The sequence below is a fragment of the Labrus bergylta genome, chromosome 6, assembly GCF_963930695.1.
Source record: "Labrus bergylta chromosome 6, fLabBer1.1, whole genome shotgun sequence".
Lineage (NCBI taxonomy): Eukaryota > Metazoa > Chordata > Actinopteri > Labriformes > Labridae > Labrus > Labrus bergylta.
The window spans coordinates 27,586,684-27,606,545 of record NC_089200.1 but is presented as its reverse complement, the minus strand read 5'-3'; the positions used below and the strand labels follow the sequence as shown (position 1 = coordinate 27,606,545).

At 38.6% G+C, this 19,862-nt stretch overlaps 2 protein-coding genes across 2 annotated transcripts; one reads left to right on the top strand and one right to left on the bottom strand.

Moving 5' to 3' along the window:
* The first annotated feature begins 8,558 nt into the window (after positions 1-8,558).
* dtymk (deoxythymidylate kinase (thymidylate kinase)) lies at positions 8,559-10,974 on the top strand. The gene is made up of 5 exons (XM_020631948.3): positions 8,559-8,821; positions 8,918-9,026; positions 9,401-9,491; positions 9,856-10,053; positions 10,584-10,974. The coding sequence occupies exons 1-5, from the start codon at positions 8,692-8,694 to the stop codon at positions 10,692-10,694; spliced, it is 639 nt and encodes a 212-aa protein (XP_020487604.1). The 5' UTR covers positions 8,559-8,691; the 3' UTR covers positions 10,695-10,974.
* atg4b (autophagy related 4B, cysteine peptidase) lies at positions 10,880-19,645 on the bottom strand. The gene is made up of 13 exons (XM_029277072.2): positions 19,569-19,645; positions 16,948-17,049; positions 16,745-16,816; positions 16,524-16,622; positions 16,257-16,358; positions 16,083-16,155; positions 14,621-14,700; positions 13,995-14,185; positions 12,310-12,388; positions 12,028-12,173; positions 11,844-11,900; positions 11,654-11,747; positions 10,880-11,565 (listed from the first exon to the last, which is right to left on the bottom strand). The coding sequence occupies exons 1-13, from the start codon at positions 19,576-19,578 to the stop codon at positions 11,492-11,494; spliced, it is 1,179 nt and encodes a 392-aa protein (XP_029132905.1). The 5' UTR covers positions 19,579-19,645; the 3' UTR covers positions 10,880-11,491.
* Between the last annotated feature and the right edge of the window lie 217 nt (positions 19,646-19,862).

Here is a 19,862-nt window from a genome sequence, read left to right as displayed (position 1 = left end):
ATATTGTGACACTGTCATAAACATCAACCAATCAATCAATCAATTTTTATTTGTATAGCATCAACTCACAACAAGTGTTATCTCGAGACACTTTACAAAAAGCAGGTAAAATACCTTACTCTTTGTCTGTTAACATTACAAAAGAGCAGGTAAAAGACCTTACTTATTGCTATGTTACAAAGACCTGGCCTATCCATCATGAGCACTTTAGCAAAGCAGCAAAAGTTACAGTGGTAAGAAAAAACTGCCTTATTAAAAGGCAGAAATCTTCGGCTGGATCCCCGGCTCATGGCGAAACAGCCTTCACAGGCCTAGACTGCGCCGGGCTTGGAAAGGGATAGGGGGAGAGATGGGATAAGATGCAGGAAGAGACGTGTATAAACATGCGATCGACTTTTTTTAAATTTCAGAATGATGGTTGTTGTTTTATATTATGACTTGTGACATTTTGATGTAAATCTCACTTTCTATCTCAATTACTTTTTTTATCACACTATTTTGACTTTGGCCTTTCTCATTTGGCCAACATGACTTTTTATCTCATAATTTGAACTTTCTTTTGGCCGACCACGTTATGTTTTCCCATTGTCTATTTCCTATTGTGTCCTAGTTTCAATCTATTGCTTACATGCACTTTCCTAATCTCATGTTCCAAACATAAAGCTGGATCCTCTCCTTAAACCACATGGTGTTTAGACATGTATCCTTTATTTGCCATGTAAACATGTAATTGATCATTTTCTCCATTATTTTGCACATGTTAATGCATTGGTCTGTAATGCCCTGGACCTGTACAATCTTTTTCTTGTAAATTAGAGCTATGACAGGGGTTATTTGTTACAGATGTTTATTTGTTTTGAACACAAACAAATATCTTTTTGTGTGTTGGAAAGAAACTAGGATTAATACACGAGTAATCATTTCTTTGACTGTTGTTAAAAAGAGTTCCTGAAGAGTGAATAGACCTTTTTTTTTTGTTGCAGCAAATATTCTCAACCTGTCATTAAAAACATTTTGTTTCATTGCATTGGATCCAAAGATGAAAAAAACGACCTGTGTCTTTAAGTGTGTGTTATATGCTATATGAAAAGTTCTCAGGTCTCAGTTTGATTTGAAACGGTTTGTGAAACATTATCCTGGAGAAATGTAAACTTTCATGAAGTCAAAGATCATTTGTATAACACCCTGGTAATTAAAGTGCAGGGATTTCTCATTATATGGAGAACATTTTTACAATAGCTCGAATGAATTGTCATTATTAAAAATGTTGTATTGAAGGACCAGTGCTGAAAGACAAAATAAATGTGTGACTCTGGTGTGACGAGCTCTCCACACTGTGCTGCTTGTTTGTTCTCTGTTACAGGTTCAGGTCAAGGCGGGGTCGTAATCAGGGGATGAGTTGCACCTTGGCCCGGTGAAGTCCTTATCCATATAATCCTCTTCTCAGGACAGATGTTCTCTCTCTCACCTTGTTCTCACAATAATTTGATCATTATAAATACATTTGGTGTTATTTTGGTAGACCTCGTCTTCGACTCCTATTTTTGTTGCAGCCTAAGAGCTGGGTTGTAACAATGGAAAGAGTTTCTTCTTTCATCCATGTTTTGATATCGTTTTACACAATACAGACACAATTACTCTCCACTGTGGATCTTTCTCCAAAAGAAAATAGAAATGGCTTTCTATAGATATTTTGCCAAATATGTACTTGAAATTGGAAATTTGATCAACTCCTCTGTTGAGTAAGATTGATTTCACGATTGCATCATATTGGGTATGATAACAGCAGCAAAACATAAACTTAAAATTAAATAATTCAGGGTCAGGATATTAAACATTTTTGACAAAACAAATAAGGTGATATTATTCAGGATATATAAATTACCCCTACATCAAAATAAAGAGAAAATACCAACAGTTGACAGAATAAATTATTCATGGATCTATATTTATTCAGATTTGATTTGCAAACTTTGTTTTTGCAGGTGATTCTAAATGGTGTGTCTTGTTGTCTCCACACTCGTCCGTCTCTTCTTTAAATGGAGTCCTCTGTTTGCTTTAAGGTCTCAGCTGAAACAAACAAACAATAAAATGGTTTAGTGGACATACGTCACAAATAAAATAAAGTTAATTTAATGTCAGAAATTTTTTTCTCTAAGTGAGCCATGTTTTCTTATGAATATATTCAGTGTAGAGCTGTTTTCATTAAGTTACCGTTGACACTTGTCGCTCGTCTTTTCTTCTTCTCTCTCGTTGTCGGTCTGTTCATTCAGCCTCATCCTGTCTGTTTCCTCTGTGCTGCTTCCTGTCTCCTCTGTTGTGTTGTTCACGGCTCTTCTTTTGATTTCAGCTCCTGTTCCTGAAGAAAAAAAACAAAAAATAATAATCAAAAAGGATCCCATGCTGAAAACAAACATTGTGTAGGAATCAAACTCACCTTTTTTAGATCCCACCTGTCCGCTGAGGGAATGAATCAAAGAGACGCTGGGACATTCAATGAACCAAAAAGTTCATTTTGATGAAACAAAATGTAGCTCACATCACATGACCTGATATTATGTGACATCATTAATCATCACATCAGATCAGATCACATGACGAGACAACATATCACAACACAACGTAACACACAAAGACACAACAAGACACAACAAGACACAACAAAACAAAACACAAACAAGACAACACATCACATCACAACACAACGTAACACACAAAAACACAACAAGACACAACAAAACACAACAAAACAAAACACAAACAAGACAACACATCACAACACAGCATAACACACAAAGACACAACAAGACACAACAAAACACAACAAAACAAAACACAAACAAGACAACATATCACAACAGAACATAACACACAATGACACAACACTGCACAACAAAAGACCACAAAACACATACAAGACAACACATGACATGAATAACACCACATAACACATAAACACAATATAATATAGAAACAAATATTTGAAAAAAATCACACAACACAACAAAACACAAGACAACACATGACACATAAACACAACATCATATAACACAACAAAGAAATTTCACATTATCACATAACGACCCAACAAAATACAACACAACACATGATGTAATATAACACAACATTACATATTTACACATAAACACAACATAATGTGAAAAAACATCAGAAAAAAATCATAATATCACATGACATTATCACATTAATATCCCTGTACTATGTTTTCAAGTTTCCAGTTTTCTATTTTTAAGGTTTTAAGAGCCAGAGTTTACCGTATTTGGACGAGAGGAGTCGAAGAGGAGCAAGAGGTTACCAACAAAAACGTATCAAAAAGTTAGCAGACAGTCTGAGCCCGTTGTTAGTTCATGAGCTGGTGAGGGAGCTTTCTGCCAGAAGAAGTCGACAATAAACCTGAATCTCAAACAAGAGCTGCAACAATAAGTGACACTAAACAAGATTCATGTTCAGTGAGTAAATACACTGATATGTGCCTACAGCGAGAGCATCGAGAAGTTCATAATAACATGAATAGATGCTGTCACTGTGATATAACTCATTGGTTTGTTGCCTTTTTAAAGCCCGTTGTTATCTGGAGCCACAGGTGCATTATAACCAAATGCCAATACAAGCAAACACCAGATAACCAAACCGTCTGGACAAAATAACTACAATAGCACAATGTTCATGACATTAATGTAGTGTGCGACTGAAGTTAACTAAGATGCAAGAGTACATAAAACATAGCAGACTTGCTGCTTACCCGCATTCATTTCAAAGGTTAGAGCAGCAGGAGAATGGCAGGAGGAGAAAGTAACTAGTCTTTTCATCACACAATCCTGACAACCATGCAAAAGCGATTGCAATTCAAACGATGTTACAAGCCAGGTACAGTTAGCTTATATTGCTATCATACTTCATATTCAGGTTTTCATTTAATTTCAAGTTCATTCTGATGCGACCATATTTGGACATGAGGAGGAGCTGGAGAGGAGCAGGAAGTTAGCAAATGCCAAGTTATCAGACCAAAAGTCTTTACTTCATATCAATTCATTAGCTGCTAAAACAGCTAGTTTCCAGAATGAGTTTCTACATTAAGTGATAGTAGGTGATAACATCACAAACACATCACAACCATAGACTGTAAAACTGACGTAAACACTGTGATATAACCCTCAGTTTTGATGCCTTTTGGAAGCGTTTGTTACCTGGTGCCACAGGTGACTTGAGGAGAGGGTGGAGCTGAGGAGGAGCACTATATGCAGGAGATGTTCATTTCAATGCTGAAATTACACATTAATAGATTTTTTTCATTCAAATATTTCTCCTATGACCATATTTGGACATGAGGAGGAGGCGGTGGACAGGAGCAGTGGAATTGAGACGTAAACACTGTGATATAACCCTCGGTTTTGTTGCCTTTTGGAAGCGTTTGTTACCTGGAGCCACAGGTGAACATGTTTTGAGGAGAGCTGAGGAGGAGCGCTATATGAGAACCACGACGTATGCTGGAGATGCTTATTATAATGCTGAAATATATTTTTGAAATTTAACTTTTTCTTCTGTGACCATATTTGGAGGAGAGGGTGGAGCTAAAGAGGAGCGAGATGTTATCAAATGCCAAGTCATCAGACCAAACAGTAAGTGCCCTTCACTAATGAATTAGCTGCCCAAAGGGCTAAAAAGAGAAAACAACATCACAAAATAAATGTCTGCAAGAATATCTTATCTGAACTTAACTTATCTAAACTTATCTAAGCTTAACTTATCTAAACTTAACTTATCTAAACTTATCTAAGCTTAACTTATCTAAACTTAACTTATCTAAACTTATCTAAGCTTAACTTATCTAAACTTAACTTATCTAAACTTATCTAAGCTTAACTTATCTTATTCTATCTTATCATATTATACTCAACACGGGAGCTTATCTCTAGTGAGGACGCTTCCGTGGAGGCTCTCCTTCCGCCCGTGCAGCCGGTCTCTTCTGTTGATGCCTAACAGAGGAGGGAGAGGAGGAGGGAGAGAAGGAGGGGGGAGGAGGAGAGGTAGGGGAGGAGGGAGAGAAGGAGGGAGAGAAGGAAGGAGAGGAGGAGCGAGAGGAGGAGCGAGAGAAGTAGGGAGAGAAGGAGGGGGGAGGAGGAGAGGTAGGGGAGGAGGGAGAGAAGGAGGGAGAGAAGGAAGGAGAGGAGGAGCGAGAGGAGGAGCGAGAGAAGTAGGGAGAGAAGGAGGGGGGTGGAGGGGAGAGAGGGGAGGAGGGAGAGAAGGAGGGAGAGAAGGAAGGAGAGAAGGAAGGAGAGGAGGAGCGAGAGGAGGAGCGAGAGAAGTAGGGAGAGAAGGAGGGGGGAGGAGGAGAGGTAGGGGAGGAGGGAGAGAAGGAGGGAGAGAAGGGGGGAGTGGAGGAGCGAGAGGAGGAGCGAGAGAAGTAGGGAGAGAAGGAGGGGGATGGAGGGGAGAGAGGAGAAAGAAGAGGAGGGAAAGAAGGAGGGAGGGGAGGAGGGGAGGAGGAAGAGGAGGAGGAAGAAGAGGAGGAGCTCACTTGAAGGTCAAGGAGCAAGCAGTTAGAGGGACAGGCAGGAGGAGAAACAGAAGGGGACCTGGGTGGAGACGGTTCTGGAGAGCTGGCTGCTGCAGGGACCCTCCGCAGGATGAGCCTCAGACTGGTCGGATCCGGGTCGTGGACAGTCCAGTGGGAGCACTAAAGACAGAAACAAACCAACATTTCAACTTCACATTCAAAGTCTTCACATCCTTAGACTGAAATTATAAAGAACATTCAATAACATTCAATAAGTCATTAAAACAAACACATATAAGTATTTGCTGTAATTCATATTTGTATTCTTTTGTAGGCAGGCTGTCAACTATATGTTTATTGTTGGTGTGATATGCTTATATGCTTATCTCTACCTATCAAAAGATCAAAGTGCACACTCACAAAGATTGATTTTGGATAAAAAATGAATTATCTGAACCAAACTTCTTTCACAGTTTCTTTCACAACACAATATTAATTTAAAAAAATTGAGGTTTTTAACCAGTAAAAGGCCTGATAAGTAAACATAAATATTTAGGTTGTAAAATGATCATGACAGAATCAGCTAATAAAATGATCAAGGGTTTAAAGAAAGTTCATATGTAACTTTTGAATATGTTTCATATTTGAGTCCAAATCTTTTCAATATAGAACTTTAAATAGCCTCTAAATAAAGGTCAGTATTTAATGTTAAACAAACTAAACAATCAGATAACTACAAACAAGACTTTTACTGAAAGTTGTTAAGGATCAGTGATTTACTCATTCTTGAGATTAAATACAAACCAACTGTTGAGTTCAAAGGAAATAAATTAGTAATTACCTCTGCAGATGAGGAAGGAGAGCTAGGAGGAGTTACAGGCGGGGACCTCAGTGATGAACCTCCTGAAGAGCCGGCTGAAGACGGGATCCTCCTCAGGATCACCCTCGGGCTGGACCAGTCCGGGTCCTGGACGAGGGTGTAGGCCATCCTGAATCGCTGGTTCGTCTAAAAGACAGAAACAATCCCAAAATGTAAACCTCTGATAAATTGAAGAATATGTTTTCTAAAATATAAAGTCCTCACATCCTCACACTATTAAGTTATGACCAACAATCAATAATTATTCATTAAATGAACTAAAGTCTCAAATACACAGACACATTTCTATGAGTATTTACAGTAGAAAGTCATTTTTTACCTTCGGTTCTCTATTATGTTGTTGGTTTAATGTGTTATTAAAGTTTACACTCACATAGGATCAAACTTAAAGTTTATGAACTACTTTCACTGTTTCTTTCTCAACACAATATAAATAAAATAGGTTATTTGAGTTTTAAAACAGTTAAAGGTCTGACAGAAAATCATTTAGTTTTATTAAAATCATCAATCTTACATCCTGCATGTTCAAACACTTGTTGCTAGGAGGAGAAACTTTTTCGATCAAGATCTTTTGTGAAGAAATCCTCGAAAATATGAAACTTTTAAACCACTTTGGATATTTTCTGCTGTCTCTGAGTTTGTAAATTCATTTTCGTATCTGGTCTATCACCATGGCAACCTGCAGCAGGTTACTATGGAGATTTAAAATGCTGTTTACTTTTTAAATATAGCTAACTTTATTTTAAAAGTTTATTTAAGCTAGGCTACAACATTAATTAAAAATGAGCTAGGCCTCTCCTAGACAAAAATAACAGAAATAAAGTTCATGAATTAAGACCCTAACGATGAGAAAATAATAAAGGATGAAAATTGAGACAAACGCACATCAGTCCAACATGTGGGACAAAGTTAGCCTTCTTTCTTTAGTTGTATTTTGGGGCCTATTTGAACTCGACCTGGTCTGAAGTGTAGGCCTTTAAATTAAACTGTGTTACTATTTTCAGTTTCTGTCAAACGTCTGTCATGTGTAGGCTAATGTGAGTTTTAAATGTCATTTAATAAACTTTAATCATTCCTCGTTTAATCCTAAAGTTCAGATCGTGTGGACAGTAAAACAGTTTTATTCAAATAATCAATCTTACGTCGTCCATGTTGACACTCTTCGTGATGATGTTCAGTCGATGTTTGGAGAACAAATCGTCGTTGATGAAAATCTTTGTCCAAGAAATCTTCGAAAATATCAAACTTTGAAACCTCTGTGAATATTTGCTGCTGTCTCTCAGTGTGAAATATTTCAAATTACTTTGACTTTGTTTTTGTTCGAATTACTTAATTTTCGAATCTTGTCTCCTGGCAACCTGGGTTACTATGGAGATTTTACATTTTTGACAATATAATAATACAAAAAGTTCTATAAAATCAATGTAATGAAGTGTAGGCCGATCACTTTTATATCTGATTTGTTTTCTGATTCATCTTCAGACAGATACAGCTGACAGAGTGGGAGTCTATCTGTTAGAAACACGTTTAACACCAACCGCTTTTTACCTTTATAAAGTTTCATATAAGATTGATCATTTGATCTTCGAGTTTGGCAAATTGTGTTCTGTTCTACAGTATTCCTGAGACATCATAAAGTATCTGTGTTTATAAAATACAGAGTTTATTATCGGATTAAAACATGTACAAATAATCAATAGATTAGTATTAGGCTAAAACTTTTTGCCAGTAGAAATTGTCCATGTGGTTTAAAGCAGACTGCATGTTATTTCTTCATGTGCAGGTGTTTGTTATGAGGTAGAGACTAAACACTGTTGGTGTATATTTTATTAGAAATATTACAGTGTGCATTTGTGCGGACATAAACAGCTGTTATAGACTGACAGCTGAACAGTGATCACTGATGTCATCTCTGGTGGGCGGGACTAAGACACAAGTGGAGGAGACTGTTGAGCATGTCGTCTTTCTGCTCTATCTCCGTATAAAAACAGGATTCCCAGTAGTTATCAGTATTAAAGAGTATCTTCTTCACTTCTCTCTTTTTCTGGACTGATAAAAAATAATCTAAACAATAAAGGACTAAAACCACAAAGGGGGGCGATCTCCGCCTAGTAATGCTCCAGTCCCCATTTAGAGAAGAAGAAGAAGAAGAACGTAAAAAATACGTCTTACGTACTTCCGTATCTTGTGTTTGGCTTCAGAAAATAGCGCGTAAATGGCCGCTCTGAGTAACTTGTGTTGACTATAGACTATAAATATTACTATTATTATTTAACTTTCGTGGGGGGTCAAAATGGCGTGTAAAAGGGGAGCTCTCATCGTGCTGGAGGGGGTCGACAAAGCCGGGAAAACGACGCAGTGCAAGAAGCTGGTCCAGGCGCTGCAGCAGAGCGGGAGCCCGGCGGAGATGATGAGATTCCCTGGTCTGCCTGTTTCTCTCCTAGTCAGAAATGTGTGGTGTGATGAGTTGTCACTGTACGTAGCAGACAAATATTGAGTTGTGCTGTTTATTGTGGCAGACAGGACAACGACCATCGGACAGCTGATAAGCGCCTATCTGGAGAAGAAGAGTGATCTGGAGGACCACACAGTGCATCTGCTCTTCTCTGCAAACCGATGGGAACTGGTGTAAGACTCCTGCTTCAGTGTCAAAAACCATTAGTACAGAGCTTACTGAAGGTATACGAATTCACAGATTTAGCTCAAAAGCTTTTGAAGGGAAGTAAGTGATGATGGTGTGAGACTCATGGTAGGCAAAATATGTATAGTCAACATACTTTTTATTAATTAACATATTGCACATCCACTTTTTGCTCAAATGTAACTTTTAACATTAAATACTATCATGTCTGATTTTCTTGTGGGTTAAAACTACCTTGCTGGTTTCCTCATCTTATAATGCCAAGAACTTGATATAGATGTACTTTTCATGCAGTCTGGAAAATGCTCATGTACAGTTTCTACTAGTCCCTGCTCCCTAATAAAAGTCCTTCTTACCACAGGCCTCTAATAAAGAAGAAGTTGGAGCAAGGCACCACTCTGGTTGTAGACCGCTACGCCTTCTCCGGAGTTGCTTTCACCAGTGCCAAGCCGGTGAGTCCCAGCCTATCCGTCCATCAGTCAGTCCTTTTATTTGTGTCTGTGAGGACTGAGATGCATACAGGGTTGACACAACCACCATTTACACTTAGATATGATGCTAGTAAAAATCAAATAATATCAACACCTGTTTAGGTACCACAGCGATATTAATAGAATTAATATGCGTCCAATGTTGGGTCATGTCTTGTTTTCAATTGCAGGTAAACTCCTGCACACAAGATGCTGCCAACATATTTGTGCAATGTAGAGTTAAATATAAGACAGAAGATCAGTAGTTTTTTAAAGCTCTGGATAGAGATAGTTATTTTAAAGCATGCAGTAACAAAAATCATGACCTACATTTTTTCATCTTCAGGGTTTCAGTCTGGACTGGTGCAAGAATCCTGACGTAGGCCTGCCAAAGCCAGACCTCGTAATGTTTCTCAAGCTCAGTCCCGCTGAAGCTGCTCAGAGAGGTCAGTTTGGAGAAGAGAGATACGAGACCAGCGCTTTCCAAAAAACAGTCCAACAGAAGTTTGAACACCTCATGAATGATTCTTCAGTCAACTGGCAGGTACGATGCAGATCTGGATTCCTGATCAGAAAACTACATCAACTTCTTATATACAAGAAGTCGTCTTTGTATGTATAAGAAGTTAATGTAGTGTCTTGGTTTCAAATGTCAAGACGTCACTGAAGTGCCTTCACATGCATCCCCTCTGACAGCCAGCAGGGGGCAACACTAGTGATTGCAAAATAATGTTAGATTTTATGGAAATCAGTTTCTCAATCAACTATTTCCTCATGAGTTAATGCTCTCATCCACCAATTTCAAATATTCTCTTATACAGAATAATAACGTGTATATTGTAATTCAATTAAGAGCAAAACAAACAGTAAGTATGGCTACCTGTGAGACAGTAACAATGCACAGCTGCCTTTCAACTGAAACATGGTCACATCTGGCTCATAAATAATAATAATAAAAAAACAAGACTGTGACTGATTTCAGCCCAGGTGCCATTTAAATCATTTTTAAAAATGATTAAGACGACACCTGTTTGATATAAAATACACAAACAGCTTGTGATGTGTCCATTCTAGGTAATAGATGCTTCTAAGAGCGTTGACGATGTGCATGAGGACATCACGACGCACAGCCTGAACACCATCAACACAGCCCAGAACCTTCAGCTGGGAGAGCTCTGGAAGTGAACATGACGATCATCGGAGTGAACGTGCTGCTCATAGAAAAAGTAACAGTGTAGTAACTAAAATACACACATTTATTGCACCGTGTCTTTATTTGTCATTGCGAGATAAATGCATAAGTAAATGGCCTTTTTACTGAAATATATAATTTCTTATTTCTTGAAATTGAGAAGCACAACGGTCACATATCAGATTCTGATTTCATTTTTAATTCTGTTACATGTCTATTGTTCTTTCACCTGTCTATACAGCGGCTCGATTAAATAAATAATCTTCAAATGAACATGTGTATGTGTTTCAAACTTGGCAAGGATACTTTGCATGAATAATTATTACAGCATGTCTGCTGAGTTGACTTATTTTGGTTTCATTACAGGCTGTTACAAACTCATTAGCAGTGACAAACCGCAGAAGCCATGGGCATCACAAACCATTGTGTTCCTATACAACATAAAACTGTTATGGCAATTTAAATCATGGAGTCAGGGAAAGGCACCATATCACTTCAGAATAAACATTTAAAGTGTTAAGACTCAAATGGAAACGCATGGATGTGGAAGATGTGCATACAGAATTAGTCCTGAGCTCCTGCTACGGCTTCCACCAGGCGGCGGTCTCAATGTCGGATACGGAGCGCATTCAGTGGCTGTTGAGAAGAACGCTGTGTGATGCACACTGACTACACCATTGGAGCTGGACCAACACAAGAGTTCTCCAGTTAATGTTCATCCTCTCAGAGAAGAGACAGAAGATTCTCTCGCCGACTTGTCGAGAACGGTAAATCATTGTCCGTTTGTTCCTCACAGGGAAAGGATCTCAAACTCTTCATCCTCTGAATCAAAGAACCGCTCCAACCTGTCCGAGTCTGAGAAGTCTGTGGAGTAAGGGTCAACATATAAGCAACATGAACGTTTGGTGGGCTAAAAACTGCAAAGGAGCTTTAAACGGAAACGTGAATTTACCAGGAGTAAGGTTAAGGGTGTCCACAATGACCATGTGGGAGGGCTGACTGTCTACGAGCTCAAACATGGGCAGGCCACCTCTTTTGCAGGACAGCTAGAAGAGAAGAATCGTTACAATGACGACGTACACATCACTTTTAACAGATAACTGATGCTTCATGTGGCAGGTGAAGTATCCACAGAAACATACCCTTCTTATGCGCATACACCAGTCATCAAACTCGTCCTCTGTTCTGCAGAAGAAACCCTGGCAGACATCAGAAAACAAAAAGCTGCTGAACATCTGAGAAGCTGATAACATTTTCAGCCTTCTTGCCTGAAACAGCAGGCTTTGTCTTTGGTAGAAAATAAAATGTTTTGGACGGCGTTCTTACTGCTGCGATGGATGGATCCAGCTCACAGATGTGCATGCGACAGGGCGGGTGCTGACAGTGGTATGTCTCATCTTGGACCTGTGCATCTTCACATGGCTCCACTGCAGGCTGAGTGGTGTGTGGGTCTAAATAAATGAGTTCCTCACCTAAAAAAAAAAATAAGGACACAAACGTGTTTATAATTGGGTCATCATCTTTGTGTATGTGGCAATAATGTGGTGAGTGTGAGCGTGCAGTACACAGCTCAGTGTTTAAATTCACAAACACAGAGACCAGACATACCGACATAACCAATGAAGTAATGGGCACTGTTGGGTTTCCCCCCAATAACACCCAGCGACTGAGGCAGCATGAAGCATTGCTGTGGAGAGAGACAAGAGGGTTTATCTTACCCACACTGGAGCTGACTGCCTCAGTAGTAATTCACGGACCTGTATTCATAAATGTTCTAGTCATTCCAAACACAAACAAAGGTTATAATGGAACCACTTTGACAACAAAAACAGGCTGCAAAGTCTTTGTAAAAGCAGAGACTGATATAAAAAGTGGATGACACCTATTGCCTTTTAAGCTTCCATTTTGAAGCTTTGAGTTCAGCAAGCTTTCCTCTGCCATCTTGGGTTTTCACAGAAGACACATCATCCCCTGCTTAATCATCAGTTTGAAATAATGTGAGCATAGCTACTGAAAAACTTTGCTCTGAACATTTTCATTCAATTAGCCTTTTCATACAAGAACAAAATGTTTTCAGGTTGAGCTGCATGTGTGAAACAGACTAGTTTCATCCTGATGTCCCTGGTAAAAACATTTTGGTCACTCATGCAGTAAGATATTGTCATGAGCTTTAAATGTTTAGGGAAATAATGATAATTAACATAATTAACAGCTGGGCCATTTTTCTAATACGTTAGTGTGTAACTGCTCATTTGGTTCAAACATTTCGGAGTTGGCCCAGTCATACGTAAAGGTTGCCACGTAATGCTGGCAATGTCTGACAACATCATGGAAAATAGAGAGAAACCTTGTGTTTGAGGGACATGTTTGTTACTTTACAGGAAACAGTCATTACAATGCTCTCTTTTAAGCCACCTGACTCCACTGACAAATGGGACCCCACAAAAATAAAAACATCAAGGCAGCTGTAGACCAAACTCCTGTGGTAGGTGAAATAAATATGCTGAACTTGTTAAGGGAGCCTGGTTGTTAGAAGAGAGCAATGTAATGGCTGATATTGTTGTCAAAGAAAGGCATATTTGAAAAGCTCTACATCTATATCTATTCTTAATTCTGAATCTGTCAGTGAAACAAACGAGCACTTTTGTTGAGTGGGTTTGCCCTTGTGGATTATTAACAGCCATTGCAACCTGAATATTGGATATAACCCTTGAACAAAGAGGTGTTTCTATATCTGTTCCCTATACTCACCTAAAGACCTGTGGAGATAGAGCTTTCCAGACAGTAGCTCCCAGACTTTGGAATGCCCAGCCCGTGTCTTTGTGCTCTGCTAAATCTGTTACTGATTTCAAAAATCATCCCAAGACACACCTATTTAGCTCGGCATTTGGATAATTATCCTTTATCAATTAATGCACTGTGAAATTAATGTTCATTCTATTTTTGTTTTGTTTCTCTCTTATGTGCTCTTGTTATTATTATTATTTCTATTGTGGTAATTCTAACTGCATCATTATTACTACTGTTACCTCATGTATGTTGTGTCTTTGTAAAGCACTCTGTGGCTAATGTCTGTGAAAAGTGCTATATAAATATACTTTACCTACTAACTTATATCAGACTCATAAAATGTCAAGGAGGAAAATCAGTTTTCATATTTAGTACATCAGGTTTCCCGGGATAATGGCTGTATTAGAGGTCATATAACGGTCATATAAGAGCTTATTTATTGAGAATGTGACTTCTTTAAAGTAAATTCACACTATGGCAGCATACACTCTGAAGTACTATACCTTCAGGGTTTCTATGTAGGCCTCATTTATATCACTCAGGCCCAGCCTGAGAGGGATGAGCAGGACCAGAGGTTTCCAGAGAGCCGTCTCCTCGTCAGCCAGGGCACACGCCCCCTCCAGGCAGCCGTTCAGCTCCCCGGCTCCCTCTGGTTCCGCACAGGCTCCATCGAGCCAGGGCATACAAAGACGCTCTAATGTGTGGAAATAAAAATAATGAATAAAAGAACATCTTATTTAAATATAAGGCCTAGCTCTTGTCCTGTGTTAAGAAAAAGTTCCCCATACTAAACTGTAGACTTGAGCCAGCGAAGGATTTAAACAGACCTTCAGTACTGTAAATTACTGACACAGTCTACTCAGCTAGTTTTACATTTATTTAAAACTTCTACCTAATGGCAGCTTTTTCACTTTAAAACATTGTCTAGAACCAAATATTCATCGGATTAACTCGTTTTTTTACTCCTTCTCACATTATTTGTTTTCACCCAGAACCTTTGGCCTGTAGGAACAGGAAGATTTAGGTGAAGCCCTGGAGTACAAGGACTGGAGTGACATTTAAACTGCTTTTGTAAATGAATGATAACAGGAACAAAACACTCATAACGTGGCAACACAAGTGCACTCACTGATCTCCTCGATGACCACAGTGTTGTCCATCGCCACGTGTACCACCAGTCTGCTCCACGTATCAAACACTGCCAGCTTCCTGAAATCACATCATGCTTTACTGTGTTTTTACCAGATCATAAAAGAGCGTTCTCTACGTGTAGAAATCCTCAGCCAACAGTATATTGTCCATTGTGTTAACTGTTGAACAGTGAATACTTGCTGAGAGTGGGAAATAAAGACGTCATTGTATCGTTCTCAAAGCATGATGCCAATGTCACACTGTAATGCTGATTTACTGTTTGTACTGTAACACGACTTAACAAAGTAAAACAAAGACAGTGAAAAAGAACAGCAAACCTTTCAGTGTGGATTTAAACTTTGTACAATAGACATATAAAATGAACATATGAACGGATAGAAGGAGTTTAGAGGAAGGGATATATTCAACATATTTGTTGGACCTCACACAAATGTTCAGTTTAGAAACACTTCATATTTATTCAGTGTTTGCTGTACAGAAAGAAATATTTTTATTTTTTTTAACCTGTTCCTCTCAGTTCATACCGACTCTCTCTGATTTCAAACAACCTCTGATAACTTTGCCTCTGAGAGAGTCGGTATGCACTTAGGGGAACAGGTTCAAAAGCTAAACTACAAGTACAAATACAAAGTCCAGATGTGTATCTGTCAGAGGGGTTAACTTGTGGAGCAGCTGTAAAAATGTGTAGTTCACTTTCCTCATTTAAAAACACAAGTTTAAATATGGTGATAATAAAATGTGCAAAAACTGGAATGGCTGTTTAAGTTTGATGTGTTTTAAGTTAACTAATTTTGTCTCAAATGCTTTGAAAGAAAAAATCCTGCACACTACTCTTATTAAGCATCACCAATTTATTAGAAAAAAATCACAACGTCTCGGTCCCTCTGAGCCTTTGTCAGCTGTGTTCTCAAACATTTCCCCACCGTGATCTTAAGTAGACAAAGCTCCACCTACTGAGTGTGCTCAGGTGTCTCAACAGTTGTAAAAGAAGACAAGATAGTCGGTTTAATGAGGGTTTATCTTAGTCCTGCTTTCTCTTTTTGTTCCATGACAATGAGTAGACCTACTCTGCACTCTGACCCTGGAGCGTCTAAATTCATGGTGTCATGTAAGCCTGTGTGGGCTGGGCACATAAAGGTATATATGACACAATAATAAAAAGTTCAACATTCAAACCATGAACATATTGAAACTCCTGGCTGTGTCTTGTTTGGATTATTGTTATGGACCTACAGCATATTTTCGTTTTGTTTCGTAAACTGTTTGAAAGTTTGTTTGTTCTCAAACCTCGTAGTTAAAGGGATGCATCGCTGAATATTTTTTGTAAATGTATTTGCAATGAAGATAAAACTGCAGTGTCTGATTTAGTGGGGGTGACTTATAAAAGGTCGACCTAATACTAAATCTGTTAGCAGGTGAAACCTCTTTCCAATACTCACTTTAGAACCTGGGCGACTGTGTTGGGTCCATACCACTGGCCTATAGGCTTTCCCTCTCCAACTCCCATTTGAGCTGCAGCATTCAGGGACAAAAAGATGATAATAATTTATTAAAACACACTGAGAGAGTGAGTGAGTCCTTGATATTTAAAAAAGGAAAGTTTGGTCACTTACCAATTTGATGGATGGAATAATAACTGTCTTTTTTGTCAATGAAGGCGTTGAGAATACTGATGTACTCTTCTCTTTGTTTCTTTCCTTTCACCCATCTCCAGTCTGAGAACAAAAGGTCACTTATCATGTCTGTGTGAAACACGCTTTGTTTGCTGGAGGCTACTCACTGGAGGACAAATGTAAGTGCCATCAGCGAGAAAATATCTTATTTTCTGTCTGCCACTAACAGAGACAAATAAGATCGGATTAGTTTTCAAGTTGTCTAACCTCTGCTTAAATGTCTACACATCAAGGCCTCTCCTAGGACCATCTGGCCGCACCGTAACATACACCCCCATCCTGTATCTGACGTTGGTCCTGTCCCGCCTGTAACACATTAAACAATCATGCATGAGCGTCCCTTATGTAGTAAGACGTGTCAAATCTCCAAAACTCATGATCAACTGAAGTTGAGAACCTGAAATAAAGACACGTATCTCTTCACTTACCAATCGGTGGGAAGTTTTTTCTGTATGTGAACCACAGCCGTGAAGTGACATCTGATAAAATCTCATCTTTCTCTTCATGGAGAACAGAAATCAACATATTACGACTCATCAAAGAGAAAAGCGTACACAATGCTTAAATGTTATTAAAAACTAAATACTCGTTCCTCTCTGTCTCACATACATGTTGGATTTTACAGTCCTACCTGTGAGGGCATTGTACTCTTTTCCTAAGATCCACACCGGCTCTGAGGTCTCAGGAAAATCTTCAAACTCTCCAAAGCGAAGTGTGTCGTATGTCAAGGTAGCTGCAAAAAAAAAAAGACGAGAGTCAAGAGCAAGTTTAAAAATTGCAGGGGAGGTGCGCCAGATAGCCAAGCGGTTATGTTGCACGCCCAATGTGCTGCAGTGATCATGGGTTCAAATCCGACCTCGGCTCTTTGCTGCATGTCATCCCTGCACCTCTCCCCCCAACATGTCCTGTCTCTCTCTCTTCAGCTGTTCTATCTATTAAAAAATAACTTTCAAAATAATGCAGGGGAAACACTAGGTTGTTGTTGACCACTAGTGGCTTGTTGCAGACAAAAGAGGGCCGTCTGTCACTTAGTAAAGATGAAGATTTGTTATTTGCATGAGAGGAATTCCAGTAATTTCCTCCCCGGGTGTTCTGTATACAGTTAATCTGAACAGCAGTAATTAATTCAATGTTTCTGTAGCTCAACCTTCTTTGGGTAAATGAAGTATCAAGTTTCAAGATCATAACAAATGTCTTTTATAGTTCAAATCTAAAAGTTTAAAAACCTACATTGAACTTTAATGAGTGGTCGAGCAAAGGTTTGAAGCAGTTCACCGTGGTTATTAAAATTCTGTCTCACTAAAATATTAAATTCTACAGTATTTACATAATAATGTGTGAAAGGAAATTAAGATGCAATAGGTCTGTTTTTATTGATTTTAGGGTCAACATAACTTAACAAATAATGGTAACAAATGTATAATACCTGTGTCATTATACAGGAAACTTTCATATTTGATGAGATGGTCATCTGCAAAGCAAAATTTCAAACCATTGCAATGCTAGTCGAACACTTAACAACTTAATGCTGGGAGTGTTTCAATGGATATATATATATTTTTTTATATATTGCAGCAGGAAAAAAATAAGTATTGAGACATTCAGTCCCTATGGGAAGCCCAAAAATACTTAATCTCAACTTCCAATAATGCAACTGGAAGAAGAAATCACATAATGTACCTTGAAACATTCTGCAGGTTTAATACTTAATACTTAAACTTCTCAACCCTTTTTGAGATTTCAAATCGTTCATATAATTCATTTGCTATATTTGAGCTTGGTGGTAGGACTGGGAAATATATCAATTTTTAGGATATATCGGTATATTTTCAAAAAAGATATGGGGTAAGACAATGTTGTTTATATTGAGATAGTTTATGTTGCATTAAAATAACATTATATGTTTTTTAAGTAGAGCTGCCTCTTCACCTATTTCTCCTCTCAATGCCAAAAACCTGTATCATAATGTGTATTTTAATATGCAGAACGGTATGGTTAAACTTTATAACAGACTTAGAGATGTGTTTTGTGATTATTGAAGTGACTTCTATGTAAATTCATTTAGATCTATATAGAAGTGTTGATATAGATCTGAAAGTTGTGCAATTAGCTGCCATCTGATATGATAATAAAAAGAATAAAAAAAGAATAAAGAAGGTGGAATTCATGATGATAAAAAGCACTCTCTCTTTAACAGTCTGTTTGATGACTTTTTACTGCAGTTGAAAAACCTGTAGGCTCAAAGCCAGCTTTATAATTAGATAAGACAGTAATGTTCACAATTTAAGAGTATACTTTCTCTTTAGACAAGAAGAGCTGTGTTTTGGCCTGCTAGGACCTTATGTGAATCAAAAACACTTTATTAATGGGGGGGGGGGGGGGGGGGGGGGGGATTTGGTCGTTACAGTAGCTCTCAAAAACAATATATTAGATGGAAATATAGAAACATATATAGAATAAAATAGAAATATAGACAGAATTAGCAGATATGTGCCAAAGCATAGAAATAATGAGCTATGTACAAGCACAGGGAACTGAATATATGAACAATATTTACAAATATACACATGCAGTGATGAACTGCGTAGACATAGTAAGAAAGAATCCACTGTTTATGGCTGTGTGAGTAACTAAAGTTATCAAAACCTAACAAGTTTGTCAGTCAGTATGTTACCTGATCACAGAGATTTACACTTCAAAGCTTAAGTATGAAGCTGGTGATGCAGTAACATTACATTAACCTTTATACTGTATTACCTGTGGCATAACACTTATCACTGGCGGAGATGCTAACAGTAGCATAATAAGTGGAGTGATGGTGACATCCACTTAATGTTCTTCTTGGGCGTAACTCAGCGTTAGCATTGACTGTCCAGACAAGGACAGACGGCGTTTTATAAGGTATTTAACTTAACAGACTAACATGACGTTAACAAATGTGACAGCTTGACCTCGTCCAGGAAGTAATAAGGCCGTACAGTGAGCTGTCAAAGCGGCCACATCGCCACATTTTGCAATAACAGCAGGCTAATGTTTGTTAGCTCTTAGCTTTAGTCATCACTTTAGAGGGCTAACGTCACCGAGGCTACAAGGCACTATGTGTCCGACAGCGGGGGGTGGCAACCCCGCCATAACCGAGAGGGAGCTTCGTTACTAGACGTGAAACGGCGATGTTATGATTACTTTTCTGGGTAGAATAACTCGCTAATAAGGAGATAAAACAATGTTTTTTTACTGTAAAATCTCGCTTACCTGCATCCATCCCGACGGTCTTCACCCTATCTTGTTTGTTGTTCTCTGCACTACGACCCGCTGGACCAATCAGAAGAGAGTTCTGCTGTGGAATTTCTTGGGAGGCGGGACCTTTTGTCGACAATACCCAATAGGATCGTGGAGAGGGCGTGGTTACTTTTGCCAAAGCAAATCAGAATCGGCTGACGTATCCGCCCCGTCGAAAACAGTTGACGGTGAGTTCATGTTTCAAGTGACACGATACTAGATATCAATACGACTCTCTGAGCATGTAACATGGTATCTTGTTCATTA